Source organism: Urocitellus parryii, chromosome 7 (assembly GCF_045843805.1).
Source record: "Urocitellus parryii isolate mUroPar1 chromosome 7, mUroPar1.hap1, whole genome shotgun sequence".
In the NCBI taxonomy this organism is placed as follows: Eukaryota; Metazoa; Chordata; class Mammalia; order Rodentia; family Sciuridae; genus Urocitellus; species Urocitellus parryii.
In genome coordinates this window covers 121,106,290-121,123,360 of record NC_135537.1, presented here as the reverse complement: position 1 = coordinate 121,123,360, position 17,071 = coordinate 121,106,290, and the positions used below count along the sequence as shown (strand labels likewise).

General features: G+C 34.4%; 1 protein-coding gene across 1 annotated transcript in view; it reads left to right on the top strand.

Annotated features, from left to right (window-relative positions):
- Akap10 (A-kinase anchoring protein 10) overlaps positions 1-17,071 on the top strand; it is a 76,599-nt gene that overhangs the window by 24,046 nt on the left and 35,482 nt on the right. Inside the window, exons 5-8 of the mRNA XM_026411392.2 lie at positions 10,179-10,277; positions 13,146-13,230; positions 14,042-14,165; positions 15,630-15,766. Coding sequence (XP_026267177.1) covers positions 10,179-10,277; positions 13,146-13,230; positions 14,042-14,165; positions 15,630-15,766 — 445 coding nt within the window. The remainder of the gene's footprint in view (positions 1-10,178; positions 10,278-13,145; positions 13,231-14,041; positions 14,166-15,629; positions 15,767-17,071) is intronic.

The window sequence follows — 17,071 nt, the reverse complement described above, 5'->3', positions numbered from 1 at the left end:
ACTTAGGGCCTTTTACCATTGAGCTGCATATCCAGCCCTTTTTGTTTTTTTTATTTTGAGGCAGTCTTGCTAAATTGCTCAGGGCCTCATTAAGTTTCTGAGGCTGGCCTCAAATTTGAGATCCTTCTACTTCAGCCTCCAGAGTCACTGAAGTTCAGGTATGCACTACTGCACCAGGGTGTTTTTGAGTTCTTCTTTGTGTAGATTTTTTGTTGCTTTGCATACTTTTTACAGTGTACTTAAAATCAATATTCTGTGACTCCAATGGAATGTGGAAACTTACCATCATATAGATTTCTTTATATTCCTACTTACATTTTGTAATTGTCAACTGTACATTGAAAGCCTTTCAGAAAATGTTGTAATTTTTGCTTTCAGTTGTCATACATGGTTTAAAGAACCTAGGAGAAAAATGGTCGTCATCTTTTATTTACCCAGTTATTTGCTATATATGTTGTTGTTCCTTTGTCTTTGAAGTTTAGTTATCGTTTCATCATCTCAAGAATTTCCTATAGCATTTCTTTTCTTTTTTGGTACTGGGGATTTTACCCAGGGGCACTCAACCATTGAGCCACTTCCCCAGCCCTTTTTATTCATTTATTTTTTTATTTTGAGACAGGGTCTTGATAAATTGCTTAGGCTAGTTTTGAACTTGAAATCCTCTTACCTCAGCCTCCTGTACTGCTAGGATTACAGGCATGTACCACCATGACTGGTCCCTTGCTTTCATTCTTGAAATAATTTTCATTTGGTAGAGAATTCTGTGTTGGTGATTTTTTTTTTCTTTTTTAACCACTTTAAAAAGTTGTTTCTTTGTTTTCTGGCCTGCATGGTTACTGGTGATTATTTTGCTACATCTTGGAATCATTATTACTATGTATTTAACACATTGCTTTTAAGATTTTTTTTCCTCTTTAGTCTTTAGCAATTTGGTTATGGTATTTAAAAATGGATGTGAATTTCTTTGTTTTTCTTCCTACTTGAGGGTTACTAAGCTTCACATTTGTATAAGTTTGGGGGATTTGGGGAGTTTTCAGCCATTCATTCTTTAAAAAATGGCACTATAGTGTTTGTCCACTTCTTCTAGAACTCTGATGATCCTAATGTTAGAGCTTTGTTATTGTTCTACAGGTTCCTGAGGCTGTATTTACTTTTTTCTATTTTTTTTCCCCCTTCCAACTTTGTAACTTTCTATTCAGTTATCCTCAAATTCACTGATTCTTTTCTCTGTCATTTCCATTCTGTTATTGGGTCTTTGTTTTCTTTAAAAACAATTTTTTTTTAGTTGTATATGGACACAGTACCTTTATTTTTATGCTGTGCTGGGGATTGTTCTCTGCCTCACACATGCATACTACCTCTGACTGCAACCCCAGTCCTCCCTCTATTTTGTTTTCTTTTTTTTTTCTTTCTTTCTTTCTTTCTTTTTTTTTTTTTTTTTTAAAGTGTATTAACTAACTGCTGGGCATGGTGGTACAACTACAACAGTAATTCCAGCCGCTCAAGTGTCTGAGGCAGGAGAATCTTCAGTTCAAAGCCAGCCTCAGCAACTTAGTGAAGCCCTAAGCAACTCTGTGAGACCCTATCTCTAAATAATATAGAATAAAGGGCTGGGGATGTGGCTCAGTGGTTAAGTGCCCGTGAGCTCAATATCTGGTACCAAAACAAAAACAAAAATCAAAACAGTGTATTGACTTTTACCTTTTAAATGTTTATTAATGTTTTAAAATTTATTACTGTCCTTCTATCCTTAATATGTGAAAACTTAAGTTTTCTGGATCCAAAAGAGAAGCATAACCAAATTTTATGTTTCTGAACTTATATTTATTTATTTATTTATTTTTAATATTTTATTTACATTTTAGTTTTCGGCAGACATAACATCTTTGTTTGTATGTGGTGTTGAGGATCGAACCTGGGCTACACCCATGCCATGGGAACGCGTTACCGCTTGAGCCACATCCCCAGCCCCTGAACTTATATTTAAGGGTATCAAAACTTTTTTCAGTAGTTTTAATGCCCTGGAACATAAATATGCTTAAATATCTATATAAATTCTTACTGTATTTGTCTATAATTAGCAGAAATTTTTGATAATGGAAAAGCAAGGATTTAGAAATTTCCATATTATATTTTTAAAAATTTTTACAGATTTTTTTGTAAATCAGAAGTCTTTGTTTTGCCTGCATAATTTGTTCGTACTAGCTATACAATAAATATTTGCTAAAAGAATGGGGTTAGTTCAGATTGTTTTAGATCTGGTGAATGGGAAACAGTTACCTCAGGTCTTCACAAATGGTGTCTTTCATCAAGCCTTGTGTTATAGACAGGATAAATTTACAAGCAAAATAACTCCCCTTCCCAGAAACATTTTTTCACATAAATTTTTAATCATGGAGACAGCACTGAGCTTTAGTCATGACCTTGATACTTTCTTTTCTTTTCCCCTGTGAATTCTTTTTTTGATTTTTTTTTAAGTTGTAGTTGGACACAATACATTTATTTATTTATGTATGTATGTATGTATGTATGTATGTATGTATGTGGTGCTGAGGATGGAACCCAGCGCCTCGAACATGGCTAGGCAAGCACTCTACCACTGAGCCAGCCCCAATGAATTCTTTTTTTAATAACACGAGTACTTTTTAAAATTGACAAGTACAAGTTATATATAGTTATGGTTTAGAACAATGTTTTCAGGGGCTATAGTTGTAGCTCAGTGGTAGAGTACTTAACTCTGGCATGTGTGAGGTATATGTATATTTAATTGTTTAATCTTCCTGATGTAGCAATGATTATGAGATAAATACATAGACATATGATTATAGGATCATACAATAGTCCATTTTTATTTTTTTGAGAAACCTCCATATTATTTTTCTTAGCAGCTGCACCATTTTACATTTCCACTAACAGTGTACAGGGGTTCCTACTTTTCCATATTCTTGTCACTACTTGTTATCTTTTGGCTTTTTTGTAATGGTCATCCTAACAGGTGTGAGATGATATTTCACTGTAATTTTGACTTATATTTCCCTGATGCTACTGATATTGAGCATTTTTTTTTTTTCGTTTTCAAAAGAAGGCATTTGAGGCAGGTACTGTTGCATACACCTGTAAATCTTAGTTACTTAGGAGACTAAGGAAGGAGGATCACAAGTTCAAGGCCAACCTGGACAATTTCACAATACCCTGTCTAGAAACAGAATTTTTTTGAAAATATCCGGAGGATATAGCTCAGTGGTAGAATACTTGCCTTAGCATGTTCAATCCTCAGTACCCCATTCTGTCTTCATTGGAGAAATGTCTTTTCAATTCCTTTGTCTTTAAATTGAGTGATTTTTTTTTTTTTTGCTATTGAGTTGTAGGATTTCCTTTTATATTTTTTTTTCTTGTTTTTTTTAAAGAGAGAATGAGAGAGAGAGAGAGAGAGAATTTTAATATTTATTTTTTTTAGTTATTGGCGGACACAACATCTTTGTTTGTATGTGGTGCTGAGAATCGAACCCGGGCCGCACGCATGCCAGGCGAGCGCGCTACTGCTTGAGCCACATCTCCAGCCCTCCTTTTATATTTTGGATATTAATTATATTTTGAATATTAATTCAGATATATGGTTTTTAAATATTTTCTCTCATTCTATAGTTTGTTTTCTCAGTTTTGTTTTCTTTGCTGTGCAGAAGTTTTTTAGTTCACCATAATCTCACTTGTTTTTGTGTTTGATGCCTGTACTTTTTAGGTTAAATCCAAGAAAGCATTTCCTAATCCAGTGTTATGAAACTTTTTCACCTTATATTTTGTTTTAGGAATTTTATAATTTGAGTCATATCTTTCATTGTTTTGAATTCATTTTGGTATAGGGTATAAGGTAAAAGATCCAGCTTCACTCTTTTGCATGTGGATTTCTAGGTTTGCCAGCACTGTTTGTTGAAAATGGTATCCTTTCCCTATTTTGTGTTTTTGGTATGGTTTTCAAATCATTTAGTGTCGCATGCCTGTAATCCCAGCAATTTGAGACGCTGAGGATCGTGAGTTCAAAGCCAGCCTCAGCAACAGCAAAAGGCTAAGCAATTCAGTGAGACCCTGTCTCTAAATAAAAAATACAAAATAGAGCTGGGGTATCTCAGTGGTTGAGTGTCCCTGAGTTCAATCTTAGGTACCATAAATAAATGAATGAATGAATGAATGAATGAATGAATAAAAAATCAATTAACTGGGCTGGGGTTGTAGCTAAGGGGTAGAGTGCTTGCCTAGCATGTGTGAGGCACTGTGTTTCATCCACAGCACCACATAAAAACAAATAAAACAAAGATACGTATCCATCTACAACTAAAAAAACCAACTGCATGACTTTATTTCCCTGCTCTTTATTCTGTTGCATTGGTCTGTTTATTTATGTAAGTATCATTGTTTTAATTATTGTTGCTTTGTCATAAATTTTGAAATCATAATGATATCTCCAGATTTGTTCTTTTTTATTTATTTATTTTTTAGTTGTAATTGGACACAATACCTTTATTTCACTTATTTATTTTTTATGTGGTTGCTGAGTATCAAACCCAGGGTCTGGCACTTGCAAGGCGAGCGCTCTACCGCTGAGCCACAACCCCAGCCCCAGATTTGTTCTTTTTAAAGTCCTTTTTACTTCTAAGTCTGTTTAGGTTTTTTTTATTTCTTAATGATTTAGTCTTGATAGGCTTTATATTTCTAGGAATTTCTCCATTTCTCCTTGGTTATCTGATTGTTAGTGTGTAGTTGTTCAGAATAGTCTCTTATGACCCTTTTTGTTTTCTTTTTTTCTTTCTTTCTTTTTTTTTTTTTGAGAGAGAATTTTTTAAATATTTATTTATTTATTTAGTTTTCGGCGGACACAACATCTTTGTTTGTATGTGGTGCTGAGGATCAAACCCGGGCTGCACGCATGCCAGGCGAGCGCGCTACCTCTTGAGCCACATCCCTACCCTTTTTGATTTCTATGGTATCAGTTGCAATCAATGTCTCCTCTTTCATTTCTGATTTTATTAGCATACCCCCTCCCCACTTTTTAAGCCTAGCTTAAGGGTTTGTCACATTTTTATCTTTTCAAAAACACAAATCTTAGCTTCATTGATTCCCCCCCCCCCATTTTCTCTGTTTTGTTCATTTCTGCTCTAATCTTCATTATTTCCTTCCTTCCTGCTAACCTTGGGCTTAGTTTATTCTTCTTTTTCTAATTTCTTGAGATATAAAATTAGGTTGTTATTTCCTTTTAGTACTACTTTTGCAGTATCTCAAAAAAGTTTTAGTATGTTGAATTTTCACTTATCTCAAGATATTTTTTTATTGGTTGTTCACAACATTACAAAGCTCTTGACATATCATATTTCATACATTAGATTGAAGTGGGTTATGAACTCCCAATTTTACCCCAAATGCAGATTGCAGAATCACATCTGTTACACATCCACAATTTTACATAATGCCCTATTAGTAATTGTTGTATTCTGCTACCTTTCCTATCCTCTACTATCCCCCCTCCCCTTCCCTCACATCTTCTCTCTCTACCCCATCTTCTGTAATTCATTTCTCTCCTTGTTTATTTTCCCATTCCCCTCACAACCTCTTATATGTAATTTTGTATCGCAATGAGGGTCTCCCTTCATTTCCATGCAGTTTCCCTTTTCTCTCCCTTTCCCTCCCATCTCATGTTTCTATTTAATGTTAATCTTTTCTTCCTGCTCTTCCTCCCTGCTCTGTTCATAGTTGCTCTCATTATATCAAAGAAGACATTTGGTATTTGTTTTTTAGGGATTGGCTAGCTTCACTAAGCATAATCTGCTCTAGTGCCATCCATTTCCCTGCAAATTCTATGATTTTGTCATTTTTTAGTGCTGAGTAATACTCCATTGTGTATAAATGCCACATTTTTTTTTATCCATTCACCTATTGAAGGGCATCTGGGTTGGTTCCACAGTCTAGCTATTGTGAATTGTGCTGCTTTGAACATCGATGTGGCAGTATCCCTGTAGCATGCTCTTTTAAGGTCTTCAGGGAATAGTCCGAGAAGGGCAATAGCAGGGTCAAATGGTGGTTCCATTCCCAGCTTTCCGAGGAATCTTCATACTGCTTTCCAAATTGGCTGCACCAATTTGCAGTCCCACCAGCAATGTACAAGTGTACCCTTTTCTATTTCCCTTTTGATTTGTTCTTTGACTCATCATTGTTCAAGAGTATGTTGTTTAATTTTGACATATTTTTGAATTTTGAAGTTTTCTTTCAGTTGTTGATTTCTAGTTTCATTCCATTGTGTTTAGAAAATATACTTGCTATGACTTTATTCTCCATAAATTCATTAAGACTTGTTTTGTGACCTAACAGGTCTATCCTGGGGAATCTTCTATTAAGCTTGAGAAGAATATATATATATTGTTATATCTAGTTGTTTGGATGTTCAAGTCTTCTGTTCCCTTACTATTTTCTTTGTCTTTGATTCTATTCATTATTGAAAGTGGGGTATTAAAGTATTCTATTATTATTATGTTGCTGTCTCTCTCCTCAGTTCTATCAATGTTTGCTATATATATTTAAGTGATTTGATTTTTGGATACATATTTGTCTCAAGTGAATTTGGTCTGACTAAATAAAGACATAGACACAGAAAGTACCTTTTCTTTTTATTTATTTATTTATTTATCAACCAGTGAAGGCTCCTCAGCCACAGCTCCCATAAGGGGGGCAAAGCAGGCAAGAAAGAGAGGGAGCATGCCTGAAAACCAGGTTTTTTTGTGGGTGGGGGGAGAAGCCATTCATATGAGACAAGGGGTAGTATTACAACAGACAAGTGGGTGTAATCCAACCCCATTGGGTGATGCCCACTCCTGGAGCTGTACCTCTTATCCACGTGGAGGTAAAGTCCAAATTGTATTGTGGGGTGCAGTACCTATTCAGTACCTCCTTCTCAGGACTTAAGTGAGTGCATAGCACCTGTCCAGAGCGGCTTCCAACATTTATTTATAATTGTTATATCTTCCTGATGGTTCTTTGTGATGGAGTTAAAATCTATTTTGTCTGATACACATGTGACTCTTAGTTACCATTTGCATGGAATGTCTTCTTCCAGCTATGTAGAGTATTGTCTTCTATTCCTTCATTTTCAGCCTGTGAGTATCCTTAAATCTGAAAAATTAAGACAACATATATTTGGGTCTTCTTTTTTATTTATTTTATTTATATATTAAAAAAAAATTTTTTTAGATGTTGATGGACCTTTATTTTATTCACTTATTGATACGTGGTGCTGAGAATCGAACCCAGTGCCTCACACATGTGAGGCAAGTGCTGTACCACTGAGCCACAATCCCAGCCCCTGGGTCTTCTTTTTTAAACCAGTCAGCCACTCTTTGTCTTTTGGCTAAGATAATTTAATCCTTTTACATTTAATGTAATTTTTTAAAAAAAATATGTGGTGCTGAGGATCGAACCCAGTGCCTCACACATGCTAGGCAAGCGTTCTACCACTGACCCACAATCCCAGCCCCTAATGTAATTGTTAATAGGGTAAGATTTAACTTCCATTTGTTAGTTGTTTTCCATGTTGTAGTGCCTTTGCTCCATTTTCCATATCTTCCTTTGTATTTTATTGATTTTGTGAATGTGTGTGCATGCTTGCATGAATGTGCAAATGTGCATTGGCATGCTTTTATCTTTTCCCATTTTTCTTTATTTTTCGTTTGCCATGAGATTTACGTAAAACATCTTGTAACAGTCTATTTTAAGCTAGAAAGAATTGCCAACACATATAAAACCTATATTTTTACTCCCCATTCCCATACTCTTGATTCAAATAAGATTTTCCTTTATTGTACATACCTTTTTTTTTTTTTCCTATAAAAATGGGAATACTAGCTGGATGTGGTGGCACATACTTATAGTCCCTGCAACTCAGGAGGCTGAGGCAGGAGGATGTAAGTTCAAGGACAGCCTAAGCAATTTAGTGAGAACTGGTCTCAAAGTAAAAATTAAAAAGAGCTAGGAATGTAGCTCAGAGATAAAGTGCCTCTCAGGTCCATCTGCACCCCCAAAAAAGTCAGGGAGTAGGGATGCATAATAATCTATTTAGCTTAAGTCGGGGATTCTTGAAATGTGGTTTGTATACCTGTAGGGATTCCCTAACATTTAAGGCAGGTCTGTGAGGTCAAAACTGTTTTCACAGTTCTAAGATTTGTTATTTGTCTTTTTCACTGTGTTGACATTAGTAATGGTGGTACAAGAGACATAGTGGGGAAAATGTGCTGGCTTTAGACAGACTTGTACTAGTAAGTTGGTATATTCTTTTTTTTTAATTCTTTTTTTAAAAAACATATTTCTTTTAGTTGTCAATGGAACTTTATTTTTATTTATTTATATGTGGTACTGAGAATCGAACCCAGTGCCTCACACATGCTGGGCAAGCACTCTACCACTGAGCCACAACCCCAGCTCCAGTTGGTATATTCTTTACTGCTCTTATTTCTGGTGAAACTAAATGCTAGTTTTACTTAAGGATGTCTTTGGGGTAATAAAGAATTACTTTTATTAAATAAGCTAAACCTTTGAGTCCACAGTAATTTCTTTTTAATATGTGTAATGAGGTAGAAATTATGTGTAAAGCTCTTTATACTAAAGTACACTAGTTGGCTTAAAGAAACACACATGAGCAATTGATTGTGATTTGAGCTCAATTAGCTCAAATCAACTAATATATATATTAGTTGTAGATGGATACAATATCTTTATTTATTTATTGTTATGTGTTGTTGAGGATTGAACCTAGTGCCTCACATGTGCTAGGCAAGCACTCTACCACTGAACTACAACCCCAGCCCTAGACTATCACTTTTACTACAAAGAATGAACACTGACAAAATATGGCAGACATTTGTTTGGAAACTAATAAAGTGAGCCTATCACTTCAAGGAAAACACTGCATTTGTTGCCCAGTGCTAAAATTTAAACTTTTCAAATGAAAATAAGAATTTTGGAAAACTTCTAAATACCACCATGTGCATTGAAAGTTTTAAACGGTTTTCCAATAAGATCATTGGTGAAATTAATGATGGTTTTAGATGTACATAAACCTATAAAGATCTGTATAAATCAGAATACCAGTATTTTCTGAAGTAGTGGAAAACATGATTTTTATAAAATCATTCATAAATAAAAGAACAGAAACTAGGACTGTAGATTTTAATGTAACAATATGAAAACTTCATTGACATGGTTTTAGGTTCTACATTCTAACCTTTTAGAACTACCACACGTTTTGTTGAAATATTAAAGAATATATCCACAGTTATCTCAAAAAACCATTCAAATTCTATTTTTCCCAATTACATGTCTGATGTTCTTAATATCTATTTTAATCAAAGCAGCATGGCATAAGGTTGAATGCCAAAGCAGATATGAGAATCCAAATTTAGAGTTGTGAAAGTGTAAAACAGTGCCTTCATCCCACCATTTTTTTATTTTGAAAATAGCTATTTTTCATAAAAATGTTCATGTTGAATATAAAAGATTTAAGTGTTGATTTTAACTTAATTTTTTTCATTCTTAGTTTCTAATACCTTAATATTTATAAACGAACCATACATAAATAGAAGTTCTTTAGGATTCTCATTTTCTTTCTTCTATTTCTTTTTTTTCTGGGTGATGCTGACCTCCTGCCTCTGTTTCCTTGCCTCACTTATGCTAGGCAGGTTCTCTACCACTGAGCTACAACCCCAGCCCACTAGCTCCTGTTTTTAAGATTATAAAGAAATCCTGAGATTTAAAAGTTCGAGATTTGTTGTTTAACCTTCCAAGTTTGTTGAAAGTCAAAAAGATGGTATTCATGTATGTGAAATAATTGGTAAAACATTTAAATATAGATTTATAAAAGTTTTGCACTCTTTTATATTGTTGTGCAAGTCTTTCAAGTTGGGAGAATGTACATTTTAAAAAATTGCTATTAATAATGAAGTTTGTTATCTCATAAGGTGACTGGAGAGAATTCACATATAAATCTTCTGCTCCCAAACTAAAGAAAAGGTAGCTTTACAATGGAAGTTTATCTTGTAACAAAAGAACACAATAAGCCAAATCCTGCTATTCTTGAATATAGTCCATTGCTATGGTCCAAGTTGCTTTTCAGTTTTGAACTTTGTCCCCTTCTTCCCTTGCAGGTATAGAACAAGATGCAGTAAATACTTTTACCAAATATATATCTCCTGATGCTGCTAAGCCAATACCAATTTCAGAAGCAATGAGAAATGACATCATAGGTAAGTAGTGCTTGAAGTTTTTTGATTATTGACCAAGAGAGTTTTTTGTCTTTTTTTTTTTTTTTTTTTTTTTTTTAGTGCTAGAGGTTAAACCTAGGGCCTTGTACATGCTAGGCAAACACTCTACCACTAAGCTTTATCCCTTACACTTTTTAAATTTTGAGACAAGATCTCACTAAGTTGTTCAGGCTGTCCTCGAACTTCTTATCCTCCTGTCTTGGCTTCCCAAGTAGTTGAGATTACAGGCATGTGCCACTATGCTCAGCTAAGAGATTTTTTTTTTCTTTTTTTTGGGAGAATTTTTAATGAACATTAAATATCCTAACATACTTCCCTTCCTAGTCTGTGTTCTTAGTACTTTCTTATATCTGTTACATAGATGTATAGGTCACTTAAAAAGTTGCTTTCCTATATGTGTACCTGAATTCCTAGATTTTAACCTGGATAACAACAAAAGCAAGAACAATAACAACATATTTATTAGTACAATGTCCAGATGATAAGCTAAGGACTTCCCATAGATAAATTCATTTTAACTTCTACAGAACCTTGTTGGATAAGTAGCTATTATTTTATGAATGAGGAAACTGAAGTAGAGAAACATTAACTACATTGTTCAAAGCAACATCTCACAGTCAGAATTTGAGATTAGACTATACCCTAATTGGTAGTGTTTTCATACTTAGGTTGGAACCAGCTTTCTCTTACGCCCTCTTGCCCCTGCCCAAAAAAAAAAAAGGCTAGAATAGAAAATTCAAAGCGTTTCCCGTAGTAAGGGCAAAGATTTCAGAAATTTTTTTTCCATCATACATGCATATATGTGTGTATAGATAATACTGAATGAACAACTTCTCTGTAGATCATAGTAAAAAAAAGTTTGGAAGTTTTTACTGTGTTTCATCAGGATGACCTATATTCACAGAAAAAAAATTGGTTCATTTATTCATCAGCAAATATTATATTCCAATAAGTTCTAGTACTAAATTTTGTTATTTTTATTCACCTCAAACTTAGTACTTGTGATTTATGAAATAAAGTACCTTACTCCTAGTAGGTTATTCTAGTATGGGGCTTCTTTATTCCGTTCTGTGAGTACTTTGAACTCACTTATTATGGATGAAGCATGACCCCTTTCAGGCTCAGCTGTGGTTCTTAAATTAGCCCACCATACTTTCCAGTGAACACCTGTTGGCTATTTTGGGGTACATGAAATGATGCCCCTGTTTTCCTTTTTCTTCCATGCAGACACTTAAAACATAGATTTGTGGATGCTGGTTGGTTGTCTCCATCTGTATTTTGAGGGTTGTGGAATACTAATTCACCTACTTTTGTTGACTGATCGTGTTATGGGATTTTGGTTTTCTGTGGCGGTGGATTAAACCTGGGGCACAGCTGAATTGCCCCAGCTCTTCTCAATCTTGAATCCTTCTACCTTGGCTTCCCTGGTAGCTGGGATTATTGGCATGGGCCATCATACCCAGTGGATTTTGAGTTTTCTACATAGTTGGAATTTGTTGCTACCATCTTCTAGACTTTCCTGGACCATCTTTTCTTAGTAATACAATTGGGGTGAGGTTGGCTAAAAGTTCCAATTCTCTAATCCATGCCTTGATCTTTTCTGGTGACTAGTCCTCATCCTGAGGCTCTTTGGTGGCTACCAGTCATCTCACTAGCACGTTAAAAAACAAAACAAAACAACTTTTTATCACTGAGAAGACTTCCAAGAATTTTAGGAAGTACATGTTAGGAAAGTGGACAAAGACCATGTACATATTTCACACTGTCACAGCTAGGTGTTGTCTAGGAGAAAGTGGGAGTAAATGGATCAGTGGACCAGGAAACTATAATATAATCTGATTCTTGTGGGGTTTTTGTTTGTTTGTTTGTTTGTTTGTTTGTTTGTTTCATTAAGGTCCATCTAACAGCATGAACTCAGAGTGAGACCTCATGGTTGTTTGTCTAACAGCCAACTAAATAGCTTCTTTATTTGCAGCTGTTTAGGCAGTTCCATTTGTGTTGTAAATTTTCCACCCATAACTTTTTTATTTTTTGCACAGGATCCTGGGGATTGAACCCAGGGCCTCATAGGTGCTGGGCAAGTACTTTACCACTGAATTTATACCCCCAGCCCAACCAGTAACATTTTGACAAACTTCTTTATAAGTAAATGTTTTTAACAAATCCTTAATTCTTCAGGTTTCAATCCTAGGAATACAATTGCCAATTGAAAGAGTATGTTCATTTTTAACACTTAAGTTGGAAACTGCCAAGCTGCCCTTTAAAAGATATGTCAATTTATATTCCCACTAACACTTATTGTAGTTTTCCCATGCTCTTCATCAAGTATATTAAAAAAGTACATTATTAAACATAAATATTAACATCAAACATTATTAAACAAGTACACTTATGTATTTAAAATTATGCTGCTTTATTAAACAAAAGTATAATGCCTTCTTATTCTAATTTGTATTATTTAGTGATCATGTATATCTTTTCATATTTGTTGACCATTTTATGTTAGTTCTTTTGAGTTGTTAGTTCTTTGCTTGTTTTCTTTTGGGCTTTTCTTACTAGTTTGCAAGGTTTGATAAATTAATGATAGTAATCTCCTAACATATGCTACAGATTTTGTCTTTTTATTTTGTTTTTGAGGGTGTTTGTATAAAAATGTTATGTTATTAAATCTTGATTGCTGCTTTTATATAATGTATATCGCAAAAGACTTTTTCAAGCTGTTATCTATGTTTTCTTTTAATTCTCTTTAAACCTCACTTATATGTCCTTATTGTTATTTCCCAATTTGATTAACGAATGGGTATAGTTTGAATTTAGTGGAAGCTTGACTCTTTACTGTTTCTTTTACAGCAAAGATTTGTGGAGAAGATGGACAGGTGGATCCCAACTGCTTTGTTTTGGCACAGGCCATAGTCTTTAGTGCAATGGAGCAAGAGTAAGCTAGTTTTGTATTTTCACATTTTGCATTCTTGGGAATTTGGGTTCAGTGTTAAAAATGGACTTCACTCAACTAAAAACAAAGTATCTTTGAGGATTTAAATAATTTGGATATGTGTAAAGTTATACAAGCACATTCTAAAACTCTTGGTTAATAGTTTTTTTTAAAATATAAATAATTTAGATTCTAATAAAAACAAAACAATTTCTTCTTTTAATGTTAATATTGCCTAAGTTAAAAGAATTTGTTTTTAGTTCTGAAGTCATTTTGGAGATGATTGAGGTTAATGTGTGACTATTCAAATTGGTTTATTTATTTAAGTGATACATGTCTTCAGATAGATATCCTAATTTTTTAGTTATGTTTTTTATTTAGTGTGTGCTGTATAACTAAATCCACATAGATTTGTTGAAATGGCCTCAGGGCTTTTTAAAATGCCCTTAAAAAATCTTTTGTACTCATTTCTTTCATTTAGCATTTATTAAATGCTCTATGCAAGGCATGGTTAGGTATAGTACCTGCCTCAAAGGAAGTTAACAGCCTAATAAAAGAAACAGGGCATGTTCTTTGATTATTGTAATACAAAGTACCATGTGTGTTAAATATTACAGTAGGGTTACTAAGTCTTGAGAGGTAGGAGAGAGTACATAAAGGTAAAGGAATCAGGAAGAGCACCGTGGGAAGTGAGGTAGCCTTGACCCAGGCCTTTCACATACCATAGGGACAGTATGGAAAGAGTCTTGTTTTTCCCAATTAAGCTCTTTCCTTGGGTGTTCCCTCAAATTTTCCCTTTTTTGTCCGTGTGCAGGCACTTTAGTGAGTTTCTGCGAAGTCACCATTTCTGTAAATACCAGATTGAAGTGCTGACCAGTGGAACTGTTTACCTGGCTGACATTCTCTTCTGTGAGTCAGCTCTCTTTTATTTCTCTGAGGTAAATTCTGCATTTCTTTTTACACTCTACTAGAGCATTCCAGCCTCTGAACTATAAAATGCTGGGGCCCCATCTATAGAAAATGACATAGAAGATATAAGTCATTTCCAAAGATGTATTATTGTATTGTTTTTTATCTAATGGCAAGAGTACTTTGATGGCATATTCATCAAAGAGAACATGAAAATTCCATTTAAAAATAAAAAGATTCAGTGTAAAATAACTCTAATTTTGAAAACCTAATTAAGCCATTGCTTATGAGAATGCATGTTTTTAATTATTTGAAACTATTTTAAAGCCATAGAATTTTTGACAGATTATATTAGCTCATGAATATGAGAATATTTTTGAAAAGTTTAAAATGTATTACAGATAGAAGAGATTGAGTATAAGGTTTTGGTCACACTGATTAATGCATTAAGCGTACAGCCATCAGTAATTATTGTCATTTTTTAAAAGTCTCTTATGTACCAAATAAAACTATAGAATTTGATACTTAATTCCAGTGCATAAATAATTGGAGTCCCAACTTCTGAAGAAAGAAAAGTAGTAAAATTTTTCCTATGCTTATCATTTTTACTTAAGCTGCTTGATAGGATTACATAGTGAAGCAATTGCAAAATCAATAAGTATACTAATCTCTTTGAGGCATGGTTTTGTTTAATAGCATTTATTAGGTTTCAGCAAATGGAATTATTTTGTTCCAAAGGAAGTGACTATTAAGAGGATTCCCAATCTCACAAAATGTAATATGGACACTTGGATTCTCTTTTGCCAGAATACTCAATTGATTTGCTTTCATACCCTTTCTTTGCCATAACTTAAATCAGTATTTGTTCAGGTTAATATATTCTTATGGAATGATGAAAATGATCAAGTGTAAAAGATTTGGTTTGATTTTCTTACTTTTTTTTTTTTGTATCAGAGATTGAACCTAGGGGTGCTTAACTACTTAGTTACCTCCCCAGCCCTTGTTTTAAATATTTTATTTAGAGGCAGGGTCTCATTGAATTGCCTAGAGCCCCCCTAAATTGCTGAGGTTGACTTTGAACTCATGAGCCTCCTGTCTCAGCCTCCCTACCTCTGGGATTATAGGTGTGTGCCACTGCACCCAACTACTCTTTGTATTTTTGATGGTGGGAACTACTAATCCAATTTAGTGTAATTTTTACTCCAGTTCACTAAATTTTGCATCTATCTGTGTGGTGGGTTTTTTTTTGTTTTTTTTTTTTTTTTTTTTTTTTGTTGTTCATTTTGGGTGTTCTGCCCTTGCCAAGAATATTTTACAACTTCTCTATCTCAAATGACTGTGTGCCCTATTGCTAACTGATGTTAAGTAAAAATGTAGATTTGTTTTTGCTTTTTGCTTATATCCTATATTTTAATGCATAGGGCTCATGAAGTAGACAAGTGAAAGAAATCCATTTTTAGTCTTATTTTCCCTTTTGTGTTTTTCCTTTCTAGTACATGGAAAAAGAAGATGCAGTAAATATATTACAATTCTGGTTAGCAGCAGATAACTTCCAATCTCAGCTTGCTGCCAAAAAGGGCCAGTATGATGGACAAGAGGCCCAGAATGATGCTATGATTTTATATGACAAGTGAGTTTTATTGGTAGATGTATTCAGCAGGTATTTACTGTTTGAAAACAAAGATGAATAAACTCAGTCTCTGCTGTCAAGGAGCTCAGATGAAAGCTGCTTTTTATATGGTGTGTGTAAGGCTTTGTGGGAAACAAAAGTTTCTGTTGGGGGAAGGGGATGTTTATGTGTAGAAGTCAGGATAACAATATGGTGTTCAGGAAGGGTTTCCATAGGAGAAGGATTTGATTTGGATCTGAAAAGTGAATGGAATTTTGCCAGCTTGAGAAGGCAAGGAAAGAAAGTTCTAAGTAAAGATATTAATACTAGCAGAGTCATAGAAACTTTAAGGAATGTGGCACTTTCAAGAAACCCGAGTTTGAGGGCTTAGTGACAGAACTGTACTTGGCATGCCTAAGACACTGTGTTAAATCAGGAAAAAGGAAGGTAAGGAAGGAACACAAGTTTGAATCATTAAAAGGATAAGGAATACAAGAGGAACATGTAACTGGTTGGTATAGATTGCAAAGAGCCTTAAATATCTTTGTTTGAGGGGATGGGGTTGGCTCAGCAGTGGAGCACTTGCCTTGCAGTGTGAGGCACTGGCTTGATCCTCAGCACCACATGAAAATAAATAAAATAAAGGTATTGTGTTCATCTACAACAAAAAAATATATATGTGTATATATATTCTTAAAAATCTTTGTTTGAGTGTATCACACTTTCTGGTGCAAATCTGCTCAGTTACATTATAAATGAATGATAGTTTTGCATAATTGTTGGTTGTTTTCTATTTTGGGTATAGGGGATTGAATTTGGAGCTTCACTCATGCTAAGCTTGTGCTCTCCCAAGCTATAGCCCCAGCCAGTTTTTTATTAGCTTTCACTGAAAACGAGAAGTTGCAAAGATCTTGTAGTAAATAGAATTCAAAATAGTTGCTTGGATAAGTGATAAGACTATGGCCAGATCCAAAACCTGAGGTGGTCTGTTCATTTAAAGTTTCTTATTTTATGGAGAAAAGTAATTTGTTATTTTCATCCATAAGCAAATACTAAGAGAATAACTTAAGGATAGAGAAAACTGTAAAGAATGTTAGAATTGGAAGGAAAGCCAAAAACTTATAGACCACTGGTCCCTGAATATCAGTCTGCAGGCTCATGCCAAGTTGCATGAGTCACCTGGGAGCTTGTTAAAAATAAGTTTCCGGTTATTTTCCGGTTATCTCGAAGATTTGGATTCAGCAGGTTTCATTTGTACCCCAGGAGTCTTTATTTTAGAAGATAATTCCAGGTAATTCTGATGAATAGCCAGATTAGAGATCTAGT